At 50.2% G+C, this 18,539-nt stretch overlaps 1 protein-coding gene across 6 annotated transcripts in view; it reads right to left on the bottom strand.

Moving 5' to 3' along the window:
- NPRL3 (NPR3 like, GATOR1 complex subunit) overlaps positions 1 to 18,539 on the bottom strand; it is a 46,824-nt gene that overhangs the window by 18,129 nt on the left and 10,156 nt on the right. For 3 of the 6 annotated variants that reach the window (XM_066275482.1, XM_066275483.1, XM_066275486.1), the window contains exons 3-7: positions 17,018 to 17,056; positions 13,134 to 13,263; positions 11,783 to 11,857; positions 3,322 to 3,475; positions 1,596 to 1,677 (exon numbers count right to left, since the gene is read on the bottom strand). In XM_066275482.1, coding sequence (XP_066131579.1) covers positions 1,596 to 1,677; positions 3,322 to 3,475; positions 11,783 to 11,857; positions 13,134 to 13,263; positions 17,018 to 17,056 — 480 coding nt within the window. The remainder of the gene's footprint in view (positions 1 to 1,595; positions 1,678 to 3,321; positions 3,476 to 11,782; positions 11,858 to 13,133; positions 13,264 to 17,017; positions 17,057 to 18,539) is intronic. The other 3 variants (XM_066275487.1, XM_066275484.1, XM_066275485.1) reach the window with 1 other exon arrangement.

Raw genomic sequence — 18,539 nt, 5'->3', positions numbered from 1 at the left:
CCAGTTGATGCTTCTCATCTCTCTCCCTTCTGTCTGTCTGTCCTTCCTCTTCTCTCTCTCTCTCTCTCGCTGCAAAGAAAAGAAAAAGGGAAAGAAAAAGAGGAGAAGAGAACAAGAAAAAGTCTTCATTTACCAGGACAGGCAGAAGTCTAAGCACAGTGCTGAATGAAGCAGGGCAGGCTGACTAAGTGCGCAGGTGCCGGCGCTGGGTGCAAGGGAAGCGGGGCCCTTGCCCGCACACGCTGAGGAAGGAGGCCGGACCCGCAGCAGGGCAGGCTAAGTGCGCACGTGCTGGCGCTGGGTGAAGGGAGGCGGGGCACTTGCCCGCACACGCTGAGGAAGGAGGCCGGACCCGCGGACCCGCAGCCGCCCGCCGGGGCTCATCCTGCCCCCAGGATGAGAAGCCGGTGGCAGTGCCGCAGAAGAAAAACTCAACACTATTTTTCAGACTTGAATATGTGACCTTTTCAAAAGCTCAAGTTAAAAAGAAGTTTATCAAAATGTTTATAGTGGTTATTACTGGGTATAATGTTATAAATGACATTTATTTTCTTTATGCTTTTCTGTATTTCCTAAATGTCTATATGTTAGTAAAATCTGGGGAAAAAAATTTAAGAAACATTAACATAAAAAAGGGAAAGGATCCTGGCCAAACCAACTCTGGGCTTAGACGACACGTGGTGTCACTGGCCACAGTTGTCAGATCAGGGCCATCGCAGTGGGGAGAAGTGTCCAGTGGGACCGAGTGGAGCCTGGGAAGGCCAGGAGGCAGCACTGAGCGGCATGCACTCACGAAGAGAACGAGGGAAAGTGAGAGAGGGATGGAGGGAGGAAGAGAAGGCAGATGGACCAGAGGCCGGCACGTACATGCTGTCTGGCCGGTGCCGTGTGGTACCCTCTGCTGTGAGTGATGACCCCGAGGAGCCAACGGGCCAGGCAGGGCAGAGAAGGCAAAACTGCCAGGTGGGCTGTCACTTGGGTACCTGCGCCCACCAAATCCTCAGTCTCCCCACTGCAGACCCAGGGCCAGGGAGTGGTGGTCAGAGCCACAAGAACCTCCTTTAAAAAGAAAGGAAGTTCTTAGCTTATCCACATTTAAGAGAGTAGATGCTGAGCCACAAATATAATCAGAACAACCGTGAGGTTTCCACTGTGTGTCCAACACCTGCTGCACTCATACACTTAGTGTCTCAGACCCACAAGTCCCCCCCCCCCCCGCAGGAGGAACAGGGCCAACCCCAGCTCTGTCCTCTGAGCCCGTTTCCTCCAGGGTGAAAGGGTGACAATGACACCTACCTAAGGAAGGCAGACCCAGAACTTGGCACTGTGTAATGCTCAGTACAATCACCTTGCATTTGAGGACACAAAAGCACTTTCACGCTCTCACGTATAATTGAGGTCCATTTTCTGGTTTAAGAGAAGTCTGCTCCAGAGGGCACACATCAGAGGGGTCGGACTACCAGCCCTCTCTCAGCCCATTGCAGCAGCAGCACAAGAGAACAGCACCCAGCAGAGGGAGTTCCATCTTCAGACACCACTCAGGCAACAAGCCCACGGGAAGGAAGTGCAGGGAGCGTGTGCTCCCGCCCTCTCACCTGTCGTAGGCCTCCTTGAGGTCCCTGGCCAGCTTGCACTTGGGCAGGATGTGATGGAACGGGGACTGAGGACCATCATTTGCTGTAAGAATTGCAACACAGAAGCATTTAGAATCTCCAAAGCAAGAAAACCTGCATGGACTAGAATAGAAAATACCTTTAAAAACAAGTTTAACTTAAAAAGAATTTTAAGTAACTTCAAATCGAATGTCAGGATATTCACAACTGCTTCTTACAATTTTTTTTTTTTTTTTTTGGCGAGGGGGGAAGATAGGGACAAACAGGTAGGGAGAGAGATGGGAAGCATCAATTCTTTGTTGTGGCACTTTAGTTGTTCATTGATTGTTTTCTCATATGTGCCTTGACCAGGGGGCCTCCAGCTGAGCCAGTGACCCCTTGCTCAAGCCAGCAACCTTGCGCTTTAAGCCAGTGTGACCTTTAGGCTCAAGCCAGCCACCATGGGTCATGTTGATGATCCCACGCTCAAGCCAGCAAGCCTGTGCTCAAGCCAGCGACCTCAGGGTTTCAAACCTGGGTCCTCAGAGTCCCAGGATGATGCTATCCACTATGCCACCATCAGTCAGGCCTAAATTAAATTCCTGTGATAAAGTCACAGACTTTAAAGAAAATATTTTTTAAAATAAAACTTCATTATTAATTAATACATAAGTGGCTAACACAGAAGCAAACTTTGACAGCAAATTGTCAAACATAAAAAATAAATTTTTACTGAAAATGCACCTGGCCTGACCAGGCGGTGGTGTAGTGGATGGAGCGTCGGACTGGGATGTGGAGGACCCAGGTTCAGGACCCCCGAGGTCGCCAGCTGGAGCGCGGGTTCATCTGGTTTGAGCGAGGCTCACCAGCTTGAGCCCGGGGTCGCTGACTCGAGTGGGGAGTCGCTTGGTCTGTTGTAGCCCCCCAGTCAGGGCACGTATGGGAGATCAATCAATGAACAACTAAGGAACTGCAATGAAGAACTGATGTTTCTCATCTCTCTCCCTTCCTGTCTTGTCTGTCCCTATCTATCCCTCTCTCTGACTCTCTCTGCCTCTGCCACCAAAAAAAAAAAAAAAAAAAAAGTGCCCCTGAGTGAGGGAGTTCATGTGATCAGTAGGTGTGCTTATTGCTAAAGGAGCCTGGGTTCCCCTTCAGAGGTGTGCCTAGCCTTCTCTTCTGTTTCAGAGGTGCTCACCTGAGCAGGTGGAGGCGGTTTATTACAGGTGGGTGTCTCTCTGAGCTCTGGAATGTTGATGGTATGCCAAAATCCACATGGTAATGTACCAGTGATAATTATTTTTAATAATTTGCCAGTTGATAACTCCATTACGTCCTCCTTTAATATAGTTGAAAGCAAAGAACTGGAAAGCACCCCTTTGCCAGCCCGATATTCCCGCTGTCCCCACCCCCGCCGGCATGTCCGCTGCCCAGGGAAGCAGGCCAGCAGGTGGCAGGGCCGGACCCGCAGGAAGAGCCATCATGCAGCATTTGTGGGCGAGGAGACCGTTTCGGGCTAAGGAATCAATTTTAGCACATCAGTTCAAGAAAGGGGGTCTACAGCTACACGCCCAGGGACTCTTCCCCTGCTCCCGGGCATGCTCAGCGCGGAGTGAAGATCACGGAACCTCTGAGTACCTCCGTTTCCCAGCCTGCAACACCGGGTCAGCGTCTGGCCGGGAAACGCGGGCTGCGTGGCGCTGGGACGGGAGCGCCCCCGCGCACTCACCGTCGGCCATGGCGGACACCTCGTCCTGCAGCGCGAGGATGAGCTTGGCCTCCCGGGTGAGGTACTGGCAGCGGCGCTCCTCGTGCTGCAGCACCGTGGCGATGCGGCGGGACAGGTTGTGCAGGCAGCTGATCACCGAGGGGTCGGCGTTGGCCTGCGGGAGAGGCCACACACGGTCAGACGCAACGTACGCACCCGGGGGGTACACACATACACACACAGCGCAAAACCTCACACCATAAAGGACCCTCCTCGATTCCCGTTCCTGGTGCCACTGCTGCCCCCAATTTCCTGTGTCCCTCTAGGGCTGCCCACAAATGCCAGCCCGCTCAGCATCCTATCTTGGGGACAGCTGCCTGAATGGCAGCAGAGACGCTCTGCGGGGTCAGCCAGGGTGGGGTGGGGACCCAGACGTTTCTAACAGGTAGAGAGAGGCTCCCATGCCGCAGGCCTGCCATCCACCCTGGGCCTGGCAGAGGCAGCCAGTGGGGCAGGGGAAGGGCAGGTCTCTGCACCCACCTGCTGTTTGACCCTGGGTCACAGGCTCCCACCTGAGAAGGGACAACAGTGGCACCTCCCTCACCCATTAGTCAGAAATGTCAAGTGCTCAGAACAAAGCCTGTCCAGAGCAAACACCCAGACAGCGTCTGTGGTCACCAGTGTCCTGCTGAAGGCTGGGGGACCGGACTGCTATGTGAGAATGCAGTTTCATGGCCCCTATTACAACAGGGACATACACAGTATAATAGACAGACACCAGGCTAACTGTCCACTGAATATTTCCTGTCCTCAAGATTAAGCAGCTCTTCCCAGCAGAAATAACCCTGGCTAAGATGGGAAGCCAGCAGGCTCCAGCCGCCCCTCCCCTGAGCTCCCTCCATCCTCCATGCCCGTGTTAACTTGGAAACTATCAGGGGCCGCAGTCAGGCAGGGCCCAGGGCGGAGCAGGTGGCTGTGAAGATGCCCCTTGGAGCAGATAGGCGGCCAACCATGACTCAGTGCTTCAGGAGGCCCGCAGGGCAACTGAGTCATCCCAGGGGCGGGGTGGGAGAAGGAAGAGGGACAAGTGGTGCCGCTGATTAGAGCCCCTGGTGCTGCCTCCCTCTCTAGTTTATCTGCTAGGCAGGGCCCTGCCCACAGTGTCCATCGTAAACACCCCCATCACCTGCAGCTGGAGAGGTTTCCTAAACTCCTAGCAGACCTCATGTTCACAAACAGAACTAAGACCTGGCAGCATTCCTGTGCTCCCACGCCACGTCCACCACTGGGCGGCAGCCCTGCCCCTTCGTGTCAAGGGCATCATCCCCTCAACAGTGCTCCCTGCAAGATTACAAAACTGCAGGGTCTCGGTTATAGAGCATATACAATTGTCTCAAAACAAAAACACTTAAGGGAAGAATCTGCATAAAAATCCTCCCACAGCATAGCTGAGGCAGGAGACTGATCCCGGGCATTACTGTTCCCTTGAAGAAGTAATCGAGTCACACCTGAGAACCTGACCCCCTGCTAGAGGTCCGGCTGGCTGGGCATGACAGTGTCAGATGCGCAGGGCCTGACTCTTCCACATTCCCGACAGGCAAGGTGGCGTTTACCCAGGCCAGGCCCAGCGACAGCACGGACGGAGTGTGCCAGGGTGTCCTGCTCGGCTGCACAGGCAGGCACTGCTCGAGGTGCCTGCTGAGCCTGAGGCCGTGTGGCCACCCTGAGAGTAACCACCTAGGACATGCCAGCCCTGAGTGGGAGCTCGTAGAAATGCCACCCTTTCCCCATATGTGATGTGAAGCAGCATGAAGTTTAGGGCATCACCTGTGAGGCTTTCTTGTCCCCAAAACTCATACCCAAATGTCATCAGGCCTTCAGAGCTAACATCTCATTTGCAGGAAATACAGGGGCAGAGAGCAAGTCTGACAAAGGCAGGACAGAGGCCTAGACTGGCAGAGATCTACAGACAGCACAACATGCTGCGAGGGCTGGTTTCCATCCTGGTTCAGACGAGCCAACTGGACCAAATGTTGTGGCAACTGGGAAAGTTTCAACGAACCATGTACTACTTGATACCAACTTGTAGTGGATTTTCTCCAGTCTGAAAAGGGTGTTCTGGTATAAAATCAATGTCTACGTTTTCACAGCGATGCCTTCTGAAGTACGTAGGAATGCACACAGACATGAGGTCTGGCTTGTTCTGAAATGCCTGGGGGGGGGGGTAAATGCAAATGCAGCCAGGGTGCAAAGGCACTAGCTGTGGGATCAGAGAGGCCGGCGTAGAGGTTTATCAACCTAATAGCACTAGTTCGGGGTTTGTTTAAAATTAAAAAAAAAAAAAAAGTACACATTTTTATATGACTACTGAAAAGAAAAAAAAAGTTGTCTACCCTAAAATACCAACTCTTGACATTATTTAAAATTCCTCCCACTCTTCAACGTAATGGCGCGGACTATGTGAAGTCCTACGCTCTCGGTGCCTGCTTTTACCTGGCGGTAACCTACAATCCTCCGGGTCCTGGTATGGTCCCGTTCTCTTCTGTCATGGCCACAGGAAGGCCAGGGTACAATAACCACCACCTTTTCCCATCATTCCTCAACTACTGGACACCAGAACTATTTCCAGCCTAATTATCATTATAAAGATCTTTACACAACTTCAAACTAGGTCTGTTTTCTTGACTGCTGCACATGCTATCACAGGCCGCCCAGGAGGAGGGCCTGCCGGCAGCACCTGGGGCGGGGCTGCGGCTGCTCCTCTCGGCCCCGCCCACAGCGGCTATCAGGGCTGACAGGCGGACAGGATTCATCATGTGTTTTTCTCTAATTTACTGATTTTACAGACGAGAGGGGGAGCGAGAAGTATCGACTCATAGTTGCTTCACTTTAGTTGGTCATGGTTGCTTGTTGCTTCTCATAGGTGCTTTGACCGGGCAAGCTCGGGGTTTCGAAACCGCGACCTCGGCGTTCCAGCCCTGCGCTTTACTCACCGCGCCACCGCAGGCCAGGCTGAGCAAAGTAACGTGTGCGTGTGTTAACCTGTGTCCATGCACACATCTACAAATGTCTCTGTGCCCATCTATATCCACAGTAAGCTAATCATAAGTTTATACTGATGTCTCCAGCACTAACTTATGAACAAATGGATTACTCGAGCCACTTTCTCACTTATCTATAAACTCCCACTCCAACAGTAAGAAACCTGGCTTACATCTTCTGCCATCTATTTCTTTTTAATTTTTTAAAAATATATTCATTGATTTTAGAGAAAAGAAGAGGGAAAGAGACAAGAACATCAATCTGTCCCTGTTTGTGCCCTCACCAGGGATCAAACTGGCAACCTCCATGCATCAGTACAATGCTCTAACCAAGCAGGCCACGGGGCCAGAGCCATCTGTGTAGGTAAGTGTTCAGTTCCAGTGTACATGTACCTGCTAACCTGCACCCCGACGGGAAACGCCCTCATCAGCTGGTATATACTATTGTGCGCAGTTTCTTTTACTTTGTTTTCCCAGCTCTACTCCTTTCCAAATTCACTTATGTTAGCATCTTTTCTCCCCACCCCTGTAGAGAGTTGTTTCAGAGATTTGTAATGGACTTAGATTGTTTTGTCACATTCTGCATTTCATCATGGAATTCCCGACTTCCTAAACGGATTTTTAACCTGGTATACACATTACAGTTCATTCTTTGTGATACAAAGTTCAGTGAGTTTTGACAAATGCTTACTGTCTGCCTGGCCTGTGGTGACGCAGGGGATAGAGCATCAACCTGGAATGCTGAAGTCGCGGGTTCAAAACCCTGGGCTTCCCTGGTCAAGACACATACAACAAGCAAGCTATGAACTAAAGTGAAGCAACTATGAGTTGATCTTTATTGCTCCCCTCCCCCTGTAAAATCTGTAAATAAAATCTTTTTTAAAAAAATGCTTACAATCCTATACCCACATATGGTATCATACAGAACAGTCTGACCCCCCTAAAAAGTCCTGTGTTTCACCTACTCAACCCCCTCTCTCCTCCCAAATTCCTCACAACCGCTGATTCTTTTATTCTCCAGTTTGTCTTCTGGATGTCAAATAATTAGAATCAAATAGTATGCAGCCTTTCAGACTGCCTTCACTTAGAAATATGCACCTAATTTTCACCTATGTCATTCCATGAGTTGCTAGATGGCTTATTTGTTATGACTAAACAATTTCCCACTGTATGGACGAACCATCATTTGTTTAGACATTCACCTACTAAAGGATGTCCTGACTGCTTTCAGTTTTGGGTATTATGAAGAAAGCCATTACTAACATTACACACAGGCTTATGTGTGCACACAAGTCTTGATATCAGTTGGATGAATACTTAGGAACACACTGAGTGCATCCTCTAGTAAGACTTTATTTAGCTTTATAAGAAGCTGACAAACTGAATGTAGTAACACTCAGAATTATGCCCGCAATGCACAGAGGTCCTGTTGCTGTATATTATTACCAGGAACTGGCATTTTCTCTCTTAACTGTCTTTGAGCCAATGTGTTCCTCTTCCTGCTTTTTCTTTCCTTGCAATGACTATGTTAAACTGGATTTTTGTTCTGTTATTTGTGTATTTTCTTTTTTAAAAACTAAATTTGCCTGACCAGGTGGTAGCGCAGTGGATAGAGCGTAGGACTGGGATGTGGAGGACCCAGGTTCGAGACCCTGAGGTCGCCAGCTTGAGCACAGGCTCTTCGGATTTGAACAAAGCTCACCAGCTTGAGCCCAAGGCTGCTGGCTCGAGCAAGGGGTCACTCAGTCTGCTGTAGCCCTCCCCTGGACAAGGCACATATGAGAAATCACTCAATGAACAACTAAGGAGCCGCAACGAAGAATTGATGTTTCTCATCTCTCTCCCTTCCTGTCTGTCTGTGCCTCTCTCTGACTCTGTCTCTGCCACAAAAACAAAAACAAAAAACAAAAAGACCTAAATTTATTGGCATGACACCGGTCAATAGGGTCATATAGGGTTCAGGTGTACATTTCTATGACATCTGTGTGCCCACCACCCAAAGTCAAATCATCTCCCATCACCACATATTCAGCCCCCTATACCCTTTCCTCCCCTCACCCCTTCCCTCTGGTGAACCTTCCCTCTGCTGTGTGTCCACGAGTTTCTGTTTTATAGCCCACATGAGTGAAATTGTATGGCTCTTAGTCTTTTCTGACTGACTTATTTCGCTTAGCAGAATATTCTCAAGGTCCACCCATGTTGTCAGAAATGACAGGATGTCCTCATTTCTTATGGCTGAGTAGTGATCCACAGTACACATGTACCACACCTTTGTCCAGTCCTGTCAAAGGACATTGGTTCTCTCCACGTCTTGGTCACTGTGAAGAATGCTGCAATGAACATAGGGGTGCATATATCTTTGTGAATAAATGTTTTTGAGTTTTTTTGGGAAGATACCCAGAAGAAGGATTGCTGGGTCATATGGTAACTCTTAATTTTTTTTTTTTTTTTTTTTTTACCTTTCTGAAGCTGGAAAGGGGAGAGACAGACAGACTCCCGCATGTGCCCGACCGGGATCCACCCGGCACGCCCACCAGGGGCGCCGCTCTGCCCACCAGGAGGTGATGTTCTGCCCCTCCGGGGCGTCGCTCTGCGGCGACCAGAGCCACTCTAGCGCCTGGGGCAGAGGCCAAGGAGCCATCCCCAGCGCCCGGGCCATCTCTGCTCCAATGGAGCCTTGGCTGCGGGAGGGGAAGAGAGAGACAGAGAGGAAGGAGGGGGGCGTGGAGAAGCAAATGGGCGCCTCTCCCATGTGCCCTGGCCGGGAATCGAACCCGGGTCCCCCCGCACGCCAGGCCGACGCTCCACCGCTGAGCCAACCGGCCAGGGCCTCTTCTTAATTTTTTGAGGAACCACCATACTGTTTCCATAGTGGCCGTGTCAGTTTACATTCCGACCAGCAGCAAGTGGGAGGTCTTTTTCTCTCCAACCTCTCCAACACTTGTTATCACGTGTCTTATTGACAACACCCATTCTAACAGGTATGAGGTGGTCTGTCATAGTTTTTGTTCGTTTTTCACTTAATTTGAGTTCCCTTTGTGGATGTTTTGTATTATGTACTTAGATAATACAAGGATATTGTGAAGCTGCAAGTACGGAAGGAAGTGTACAATGTAGGAAGGGCTCTTGGAACCTCGTGCCCCCCCATTAACAAGTCATTTTATTCTACTTTGTAGTTCCTTATTATTAACAAGGTACACCAGTTTTAAAAATTTAGCTTCTAAGAATTTTTTATTTATTTATTCATTTTAGAGAAGACAGAGAATGGGGGAAGGAACAAGAAATTTCAACTCCCCTATGTGCCTCGACCAGGCAAGCCCAGGGTTCTAAACCAGTGACCTCAGTGTTTCAGGTCAATGATTTATCCACTGAGCCACCACAGGTCAGGCACACTTAGCTTCATTCTAATGGAGCTTTTGTCTCTAGCATTATCTTGATTTTGAACCATTCACAGTGAGACCTATTGTCTCCACACCAAAAAAGCCACCATAGAAAAAAACCAACACCTTGGGCCTTAGAATGGCATCTAATTTTATAGGTTCTCTTTATATTCAGTCTCGTTTCCGCTACTCTGAAGGTTTGCAGAGCACATCCTGTTCCTTGCTACTGAAATCCAGTCATTTTCTCGCTCATATTTCTGCAGCACAAAAGCCATCGCACAGATCACGCGCCCAACCAGAAAGAACTACTAGGTTCTTTGGTGAAAACTGATACTGGGACATTTCAGAGGAATGCCATTATTTAACAGCCACTGCGTAGCCTGGCCTGTGGTGGCGCAGTGGATAGAGCGCTGACCTGGGATGCTGAGGTCACCGGTTCAAAACCCTGGGCTTGCCCAGTCAAGGGACATATGAAAAGCAACTAAGCTGATGCTTCCCGCTCCTCCCCACTTCTCTATCTCTCTCCTCTCTCTAAAACTCAATAAATAAAATCTTTTAAAAAGTAAATAAATAAATGTCACTGAATATAAATTTCATAGGTATTCCAAAGTTTCTTCATAATAAAAGCCAGTATTTTTTTTTTTTTAAGATTTTTTTTTTGGAGAGAGGGGGGAAAGAGAGAGAGAAAGAGAAGGAGAGTGAGAAAGCGGGGGGAGAAGCAAGAAGCATCTACTCATAGTAGTTGCTTCCTGTATGTGCCTTGACCGGGCAAGCCCAGGGATTTGAAGGTATAAGCCAGTTTTTACCAAGGGGTGCTTTCCATGTTTATTTGCATTCCTTATATTTTGACAGCTTTACTGAAAAGGAATTACCTGAAACAAATAAAAGCACAACTTTAGTCTGACCAGTGGTGCTGCAGCGGATAGAGCTTTGACCTAGGACACTGAGGTCGCAGGTTCAAAACCCCGAGGTTGCTGGCTTGAGCGCAGGCTCACCAGCTTGAGTGCAGATCCCGTGGTCACTGGCTTGAGCCTAGAGGTCACTGGCTCGAGCAAGGGGTCACTGGTTTGGCTGGAGCTCTCCAGTCAAAGCACATATGAGAAGCAACCAATGAATAACTAAAGTGATGCAGTTATGAGTTGATGCTCCTCATCTCTCTCTACCTTCCTCTCTCTCTTTTTTCTGTCTCTCTCTTGCTAACAATAACAACAACCCCCTCCCCAAAAAAAACACCCATAACTTCAGACAACACTGAGAACTGCTTTATGAACAATCAGGCTTAATTATTTGAACAATGGAAAATAACAAGTGTTATCAGGATGTAAAGAAATGAGACCCCTCGAACATTGCTGATGGGAATGTATAAATAGAATGGTGCAGCCACAGTGAAGAGCAGTCTGGTTAAACAAAGAGTTACCATATAACCCAGCAATTCCACTCCTAGTATGTGCCCAAGGAAACGAAAACATGTGTCCACACAAGAATTTGTACAGAAATGTCTTTAATAGCATTGTTCATAATAGCCAAAAGGTAAAAACAGCCCAAATATTCACCAACAATGATTAGATAAGTGGTATATCCATACAATGGAATATAATTTGACCATAAAAAGGAAGAAAGTAGTGATACATATATAAGGAGATAATCTCAGAATCACTATGCCCGGTGAAAGAAACCAGACACCAAAGGTCACATTCTGTAGGGTTCCATTTCACAGAGAAAGAAAACAGATTGGTGGTTTCTAAGGACTGGGAAGGGGCGGGGGAGAGAAAGGTGAATAATTAGTCCCCTTTAGGGCATTCTGAAACTATTAATAGTGATGGTTACAAAACAATGTTCCTAGATGCCACCAAACTACACTTTAAAATGGTTAAAATGGTAAATTTTACTTTATGTGTATTTAATTATTTTAAAAGAGGAAAGCAGTGGGAGTAGACCAGTGCCCGTCCACTGAGTCTGAGCTCGGTCAGTGACACAGCCACCGGAGATGAGCTGCAGGTACTCCCCTGCCCCTCCTCCCTGACCGGCCGGCGCCTGTCAGCCACTTGCACAAGCACTCACCCTCAGAGCGAACACCACATTGAAAAGAATCATGGTGGGCGCTTCCCTCTTCGGGGACGGGTCTGTTTTGGAAACCTGTAAAAGAGGCATAATTCTAATGAATGAGAGCCACCACTTCCCAAAAAGGGCTGATTAGAGCTATTCTACTTCAGGCATGGGAGAAGGTTCCAGAATAGCAGAACCAGAAGAAAACAGAAGCCCAGGGTCTTGGAAAAGTGATCAGTGCCTTTGCATGAGCTGGTGGTGGCTGCATGGACAGATGAGTCACCACTTAGATAAGAACAGGTTGGTGCTATGACCCAAAGTGACGAGGCTGTCCCAGTCACTGGAAGTGAGCTGAAGTGCCCAGAGGACAAGATAAGATGGAGTGTTCTCTGCCCAGACTCCCACCACTGCCATCCCCAGTGTCCACCTGAGTTCTTCAGGCTGTCTCTGCCAGGCATGATGAGAACTCAGGATGACCTGGGATAGAACGACGCTCAGAGGCAGCAGAGACGAGGCTGCCACTCTGGCATCCAGCCAACCCATCACAGACACCAAGCTGATTACAAGAGTTACCGCCAGGGGGCATAAGAGGCCAGGACCCCAGCTCTCCCTGACCCATCCCACTGACTCATCACCTTGTCACTCCAGTTTTGTGCACTTCTGACTGCTGGCAGGCTGCCATGTCTACCCTCTAGCACCCACAGGTCCCAGTTAGGGACTAATCCCCGCCCGCGGTGGTTTCAGGGAGGAGGGAGGGTGTGCCGGGGCCTCCTGTCTTGGCACCCCCAACCACCCCAGAAGCTCCTTCCATGTGCTCAGGCATGGAGATCTGAGGACCACATCACAGACCCTCATCTTTCTGGATCATATAAATGGAGCTAAATCTTACACTGTCAAATCAAAACCCTCCCGAATCTGACTGATGCTGTCGCTGATTCTGCCTGTGTGAGAAGGACTGACAGGCAGGTTCTGGTGTGCAAATTCCCTCGGGTCACCGTACATGCGATCTTCTTGAAGCTCCCAGTACTGCAGCGTTTCATTCATCAGAGAATGCATGCACAGGGTTCAGCACCACAGTAAGAGCGAAATTAATAGTCATATTGGCTATAATATGACTTAACAGGAAGAAGTGCTTACACCACTTCACAAAAGCTAGGGTCAGGGACTGAAACTCTGGGGCTAAGGATGCCCGTCTCTTTCTCTGAGGGACCTCGGGACCTAAGACAATGTGCAGCTGACAGCAAGGAGCCCATCGAGCCTGCTGCACAGTGGCGGCCTTTCCCACAGCCTGTGTCAGTTCCGAGGGCCCAGACCAGGGTGAACCAGGCCTGCCCGGGAGGGCCCGTCTGCCCAGGGGGGCCCTTACCTGCCCCAGCACATGCTGCAGGAGCGTCGGGTGCCCAACAAAACGCACGTTATCAATCTTCAGTTCAAATTTTTGGCCACACATTTCAGACTTGGTTGCCAAAATTGTTGCCAGAATGACATCTGAAAACCTTAAAATTAAAAAGAGGTAGAGTGGAAATAAGTAAACAAGTGTCACAGCCCCAGACCCTTGCCCTAAGAGGAGAAGGACCTCAGTGTATGGTCGCTCTGCGCATGAAGTGGCTGGGCCCCACTGATGGCCTGAAAGCGTCTACCAGTCGCCTTCTGAAGCAATCCCCAAGATTCAAGACACAAAATCACCAAAATTACAAGGTCACAGGCATGAGAAGCATAGACTGAAGGCACATGCTGTCAATTTTGGGCATGCTCTTTGAAATTCAGGAGAGAAACAAGTTGCAGTTTGCTTTTAAAAGGAGGAACAGCTGAAGCTTGGCGCTGCCCTGAGGAGCTAGCTGCTCATTAAGGCTCGCAGGTGTGGGGTGGGGGCTCCACCACCAGGCCCAGGTTTACCGGGCTGTACCCCTCGACTCCCAGGAACCCCCAAGCCCTCGTGCTGTGTAAAGGGCCAGGGTACAGCACTGACTGCAGCTTGCTCATTACCTTCCTCACCACAGCTGCCTGGCTCTCCCTATCCTGAACATTCCAACCTTCCAGTTTTTATCAGGAGAAACTTTTAAGATATGTACGTGCAGATCGACTGGTATATGAACACAGGATGCACAGGGCTGGGCACCGCGGAGTGGGCACGACTGTGGAGCAGGTGAGCACGAACTTGGACACAAGTCCACCCTCTGCAAGGTGCACCTGTGCACTTACATTTTCTTACTGGCAACCCTGTTCCTTCCTGCGGTGGGGGAGGGGGGCAGATAAGGGAGTCACCACAGGGAGGAGAGTGCTGGAGGGTGCGGTGTGGACTCTTATCTCCAAGCCCAGGCCTGGAGAGGGGCCTCCGCTTTAGAAACACTGACGCACCAAGTCTGAGCTGGAGCCAGAAGAGAGCCCAGCCCTGTGCTCACCTCTCCAGCTGAGGGAGGCATTTCTAGCATCCAGGTTGGGAGGGCACACTGTGTTGGGGGAAGTGGCTCCAGCTCCCCGTGGGCCATGCTCTGCCCCTGGGCAGAGAGAGCCCAACCGTCCTACAAGCTACTGAGGACAGACACTCCAGCGTGTGTCCTGGGCCTCTGCTGTGAACTACAGCGAATCAGGCATCGTCCACATGCTTTCTCCTGGAGGACGTGGGAGGAAGGGGCAACTAACACCACAGCTCTCCACTCTCTAAAGAGAAAAGACGGCCTGCACGGCCGACTGGGGCGGCGCAGCAGAGAGAGCATCCCCCTGGGACGCTGAGGTCCCGGGTTTGAAACCTTTTGGGTGTGGGCTCATTCAGCTCGAGTGCAGGGTCGCCAACTTGAGTGTGGGATCACAGAGATGACCCCATGGTTGCTGGCTTGAGCAAAGGGCCACTGGCTTGGCGGGAGCCCGATGGTCAAGGCATGTAAAAAAAGCAATCAATGAACAACTAAAGTGACACAACTACAAGTTGATGCTTCTCATCTTTCTCCCTTCCTGTTTCTCTTTCTCAGAAAAAAAAAAAAAAGACAGTCTGGTGTCTGCTACAAACTGCTGCTTCAGCTCAACTCTAAAATAACAAGTGACTCTGGGATAAAGGGACCCAGGAAGGGGCCATCTGCTCTGGGCTCCTTACACATGGCAGGGCCCACAACCTACTGTAAGAGTAACTTAGAGCCAGCCTTGCTGATCAACCAGCACTCGGACAAGCTGCAAGAAAGCAGCTAGGGGCCTCTTTCCAAGTCTCTCCCCGACAAATTGGGGGGGGGGGACTAGAACCGCTACGGCCTTGGGGAGGGGGAGGGTGTCACATTGGTCTCCAGTTTTCCCCAGGATTGACATGGTCCCCTAGGCATCCTAGGTGGCCCTGTGGCCCCCAGACAAACCAGATGCAGAGGGTCTGCTCTTGCACCATCAGACCTGCACCTGGCCCTTTGACACCAAGGTTGTCAGAGACGGTCTGGGAAACGTGGGACCCACAGCTCAAGTCCTTAGCTGCCCACTGTGGGTCTCTCTTCCCTGGAACACTGCTCTCCATAATGATTAGACCAGAGATAGAAGATTGCAGTCTCTTAGACCAGAGGCAGTATATGCTTTCTTCAAAAACTCTGCCTCGCTCACTCTGCCCTGTAACTCCTGTCTGAGGGACATGGTGACTTGAGGGACGGTTCAGGGTGATAAACCCGAAGAAACACTTCTGCCCTAATGACTGGTCCAGTGACAGCACTTCACATCCTATCAGAACAAATGGCCCTTCCACTCTGCACCCAGGGACTCGGACACAGAGATAAGGTACAGAAAACAACTTTCCACTACTCCAGAGAGTTCCCTCTTTCTTGTTATATCCAAATACCTCCATTAAAAACCTCTGTTCTCCTCAAGACCCACAGATGAGCCTCAGCCCGGCCCTCAGCCACAAGCTCCGGAGCCTGAGTAGTCTGGCAGAGGCAAGCAGTGGTGGTCTAGCGACAGCTATAAATACCCAAATCTGAAAGCACCCTTCCAAGTGCCAAATGAAAAGTGCTTTCCCCACGACCAGAGAGGCCAGGGTCTGCAGGAGGCGCCGGCTGGAAAGCCATGTGCTGCTGAAGTTAGAAGCCACAATGCCCTAAGGGGCCGCGTAGGAGGGGCCCTCTGGGGCGGCCAGCAGGATGGCGCTTGTCGCTCTGTTTGAGCATGTCTGGCCCTCACAGAAATCCACTCACTGCCGTAATATTAACGCTTACTATGAAAACACCACTTGAGTGGCTTTATACTTTTTATAGTGTGTCTGCTGACATACACAAAGGCACAGAGCTTTATCATGAGATTTGGGGGTAGGGAACATAACTATTATAAATAGCATATTGAAACAAAAACAAGTGACAATATTTGTTGTTTCCAAAATTTACAAATATCCTTTTTCTTTGCTTTGATGATAAAAAGCCCGGTGAAATATATTTTGCACAATAATATAGCTGTTACAAAAAACTAATATTCCAAAAAAAAAAAAACCCTAAAAAACTAATATTCCTAGAATAACTTAGAAATAAAAAACCACACACACATCTAAGAAGATGAACCAGCCCAGGCGGAAAACAGGCAAGACCTCCCGTCCCTCCGGAGACACTCAGGAGCAGGGCTTGCTCTCTGGCACGGCAGGGAGCGCCCCTGTCCCCCCTCCTGCTACGGGTGCCGGCTCAAAGACGTCCTATACACCGCCAATGCATGGAGTTGTCCTGTCGGGGCAAGGACGGGCCCACCTTACTCGCACCCTCTTGGAGAAGTGCCGTAAAAACTCCGTGAGTACATTTTTGACTCTAAAGGGCACACACAACAGCATCTACGCTCCAGCAGTACATTTAACCCCCGCCCTTGGGAGAGGCCCCCACTAACACGCTCTGAGAAATGAAGGAAAGAAGCAGTAATCAAGGGTCTCTCTAGGAGGGTGGTAAGCTAGGGAGACAGGAAACCCTACTCCTGCTCACCCACCACCCTCACAGGGCCACGGGTACCTGCCTAGAGGAGGAGGTCTGAGTGCATGCCTAGTCCCAGAAGCCTCCCTGGTGCCAGCCAGCCTCGCCTGGGCCCCTTGGGTAAATGTGAAATAGCTGAATAACTCCAAGTGGAGAAAAAGCAAGGGCTGTAGGAAGCCTAGGTACTCGTGGGGGATCAGGGCAGTGCGTCCGAGCAAGAGCCTGTGTGCCTCATTAGTCATTCTTCAACATGGAGGGAAATCAGTGATTAAGCACAATTACAAGAAGAGAAGGTAGCAGGAATCAAGACAGAAAAACTGTGGAGAAGTCTTGGTCTTACCCTGCAACCAATTGCTCATCGGTTGGAGGACAGGGCTCGCTGAAATGGGAACAGGATCATCAAGACCAAACAAAAACACATTGACTAAAAATCATGACAACTTAGTTGTTTTATCCAAACAGTATTAAAGTCTAGCAGAAGTACCACCATTAAGCATTAACTGTTGAGATGAAGGCTATGCAACTTACCAGACAAGAATGGATACAGACACTCCCCAAGTTGAAGACTTACCACAGTTTTCTCACTAAAGCTCAAATTCTCTCACGTAAACACAGACTGGGCAAGAAGGAGGGTCAGGATGCAGGAGCAAGAGGAAAGTCGGAAGACCTGGCTCAGAGCCTAGCACCACACACACTGGCTAGATGCCTGGGCACAAGTATTTAATCTGCCAAACCATCTCAACAGGATCAAATAAGATCCCCACTGGTAAAAGCCTTATGAAACCTGTAGAATGCCACTGAAAATCTCGGCCCCAATTCTTAAGATGCTGTGACCACCTGCATAGCTGATGTCACCGAGCCTTTGTCCAGAACATGACTGTGGCCCTTCAGCAGCCAGGCAGTCACGGCAGATCTGTAGAGATTTATACTGCAAAACACCTGAGACCTCTGCACTATCCGACCTGAGGTGTTTTAGAAAGTATATTTAAGAGTCAAAGCTCTTTGCCCTGGCCGGTTGGCTCAGTGGTAGAGCGTCGGCCTGGCGTGCAGAAGTCCCGGGTTCGATTCCCGGCCAGGGCACACAGGAGAAGCACCCATCTGCTTCTCCACCCCTCCCCCTCTCCTTCCTCTCTGTCTCTTCCCCTCCCGCAGCCGAGGCTCCATTGGAGCAAAGATGGCCCAGGCGCTGGGGATGGCTCCTTGGCCTCTGCCCCAGGCGCTAGAGTGGCTCTGGTCACAACAGAGCGACACCCCGGAGGGGCAGAGCATCGCCCCCTGGTGGGCAGAGCGTCGCCCCCTGGTGGGCGTGCCGGGTGGATCCCGGTCGGGCGCATGCAGGAGTCTATCTGACTGTCTCTCTCTGTTTCCAGCTTCAGAAAAATACACACACTAAAAAAGAGTCAAAGCTCTTCTACAGAGGCCTGTGTCCTGGGACGTGCTTTCCGAGCTTCCTGGAAACAGGAAGTTGGCCTGAGCCCCACGGTGCAGACAGCATCGGAGGGGGAGAGCCTGCCGTGACGTCACGTCAGGTCCACTGGGCTGCCCTCCTGGGACTGCTGCTACCACAGCTTTCACCAAGAAACATGCATTGCCAAACACCCACAGTGAAACACACAATAAAAAACCCTTCTTCCGCCTGACCAGGCGGTGGCGCAGTGGGTAGAGCACTGGACTGGGATGCGGAAGACCCAGGTTCGAGACTCTGAGGTTGCCAGCTCATCTGGAATGAACAAAAAAAAAAAGCTCACCAGCTTGGACCCATGGTCCCTGGCTTGAGCAAGGGGTTACTCGGTCTGCTGTAGCCCCACGGTCAAGGCACCTATGAGAAAGCAATCAATGAACAACTGAAGTGCCACAATAAA

The sequence above is a fragment of the Saccopteryx bilineata genome, chromosome 4 (assembly GCF_036850765.1).
Source record: "Saccopteryx bilineata isolate mSacBil1 chromosome 4, mSacBil1_pri_phased_curated, whole genome shotgun sequence".
Taxonomy (NCBI): Eukaryota; Metazoa; Chordata; class Mammalia; order Chiroptera; family Emballonuridae; genus Saccopteryx; species Saccopteryx bilineata.
This window is presented reverse-complemented; position numbering and strand designations above follow the sequence as displayed.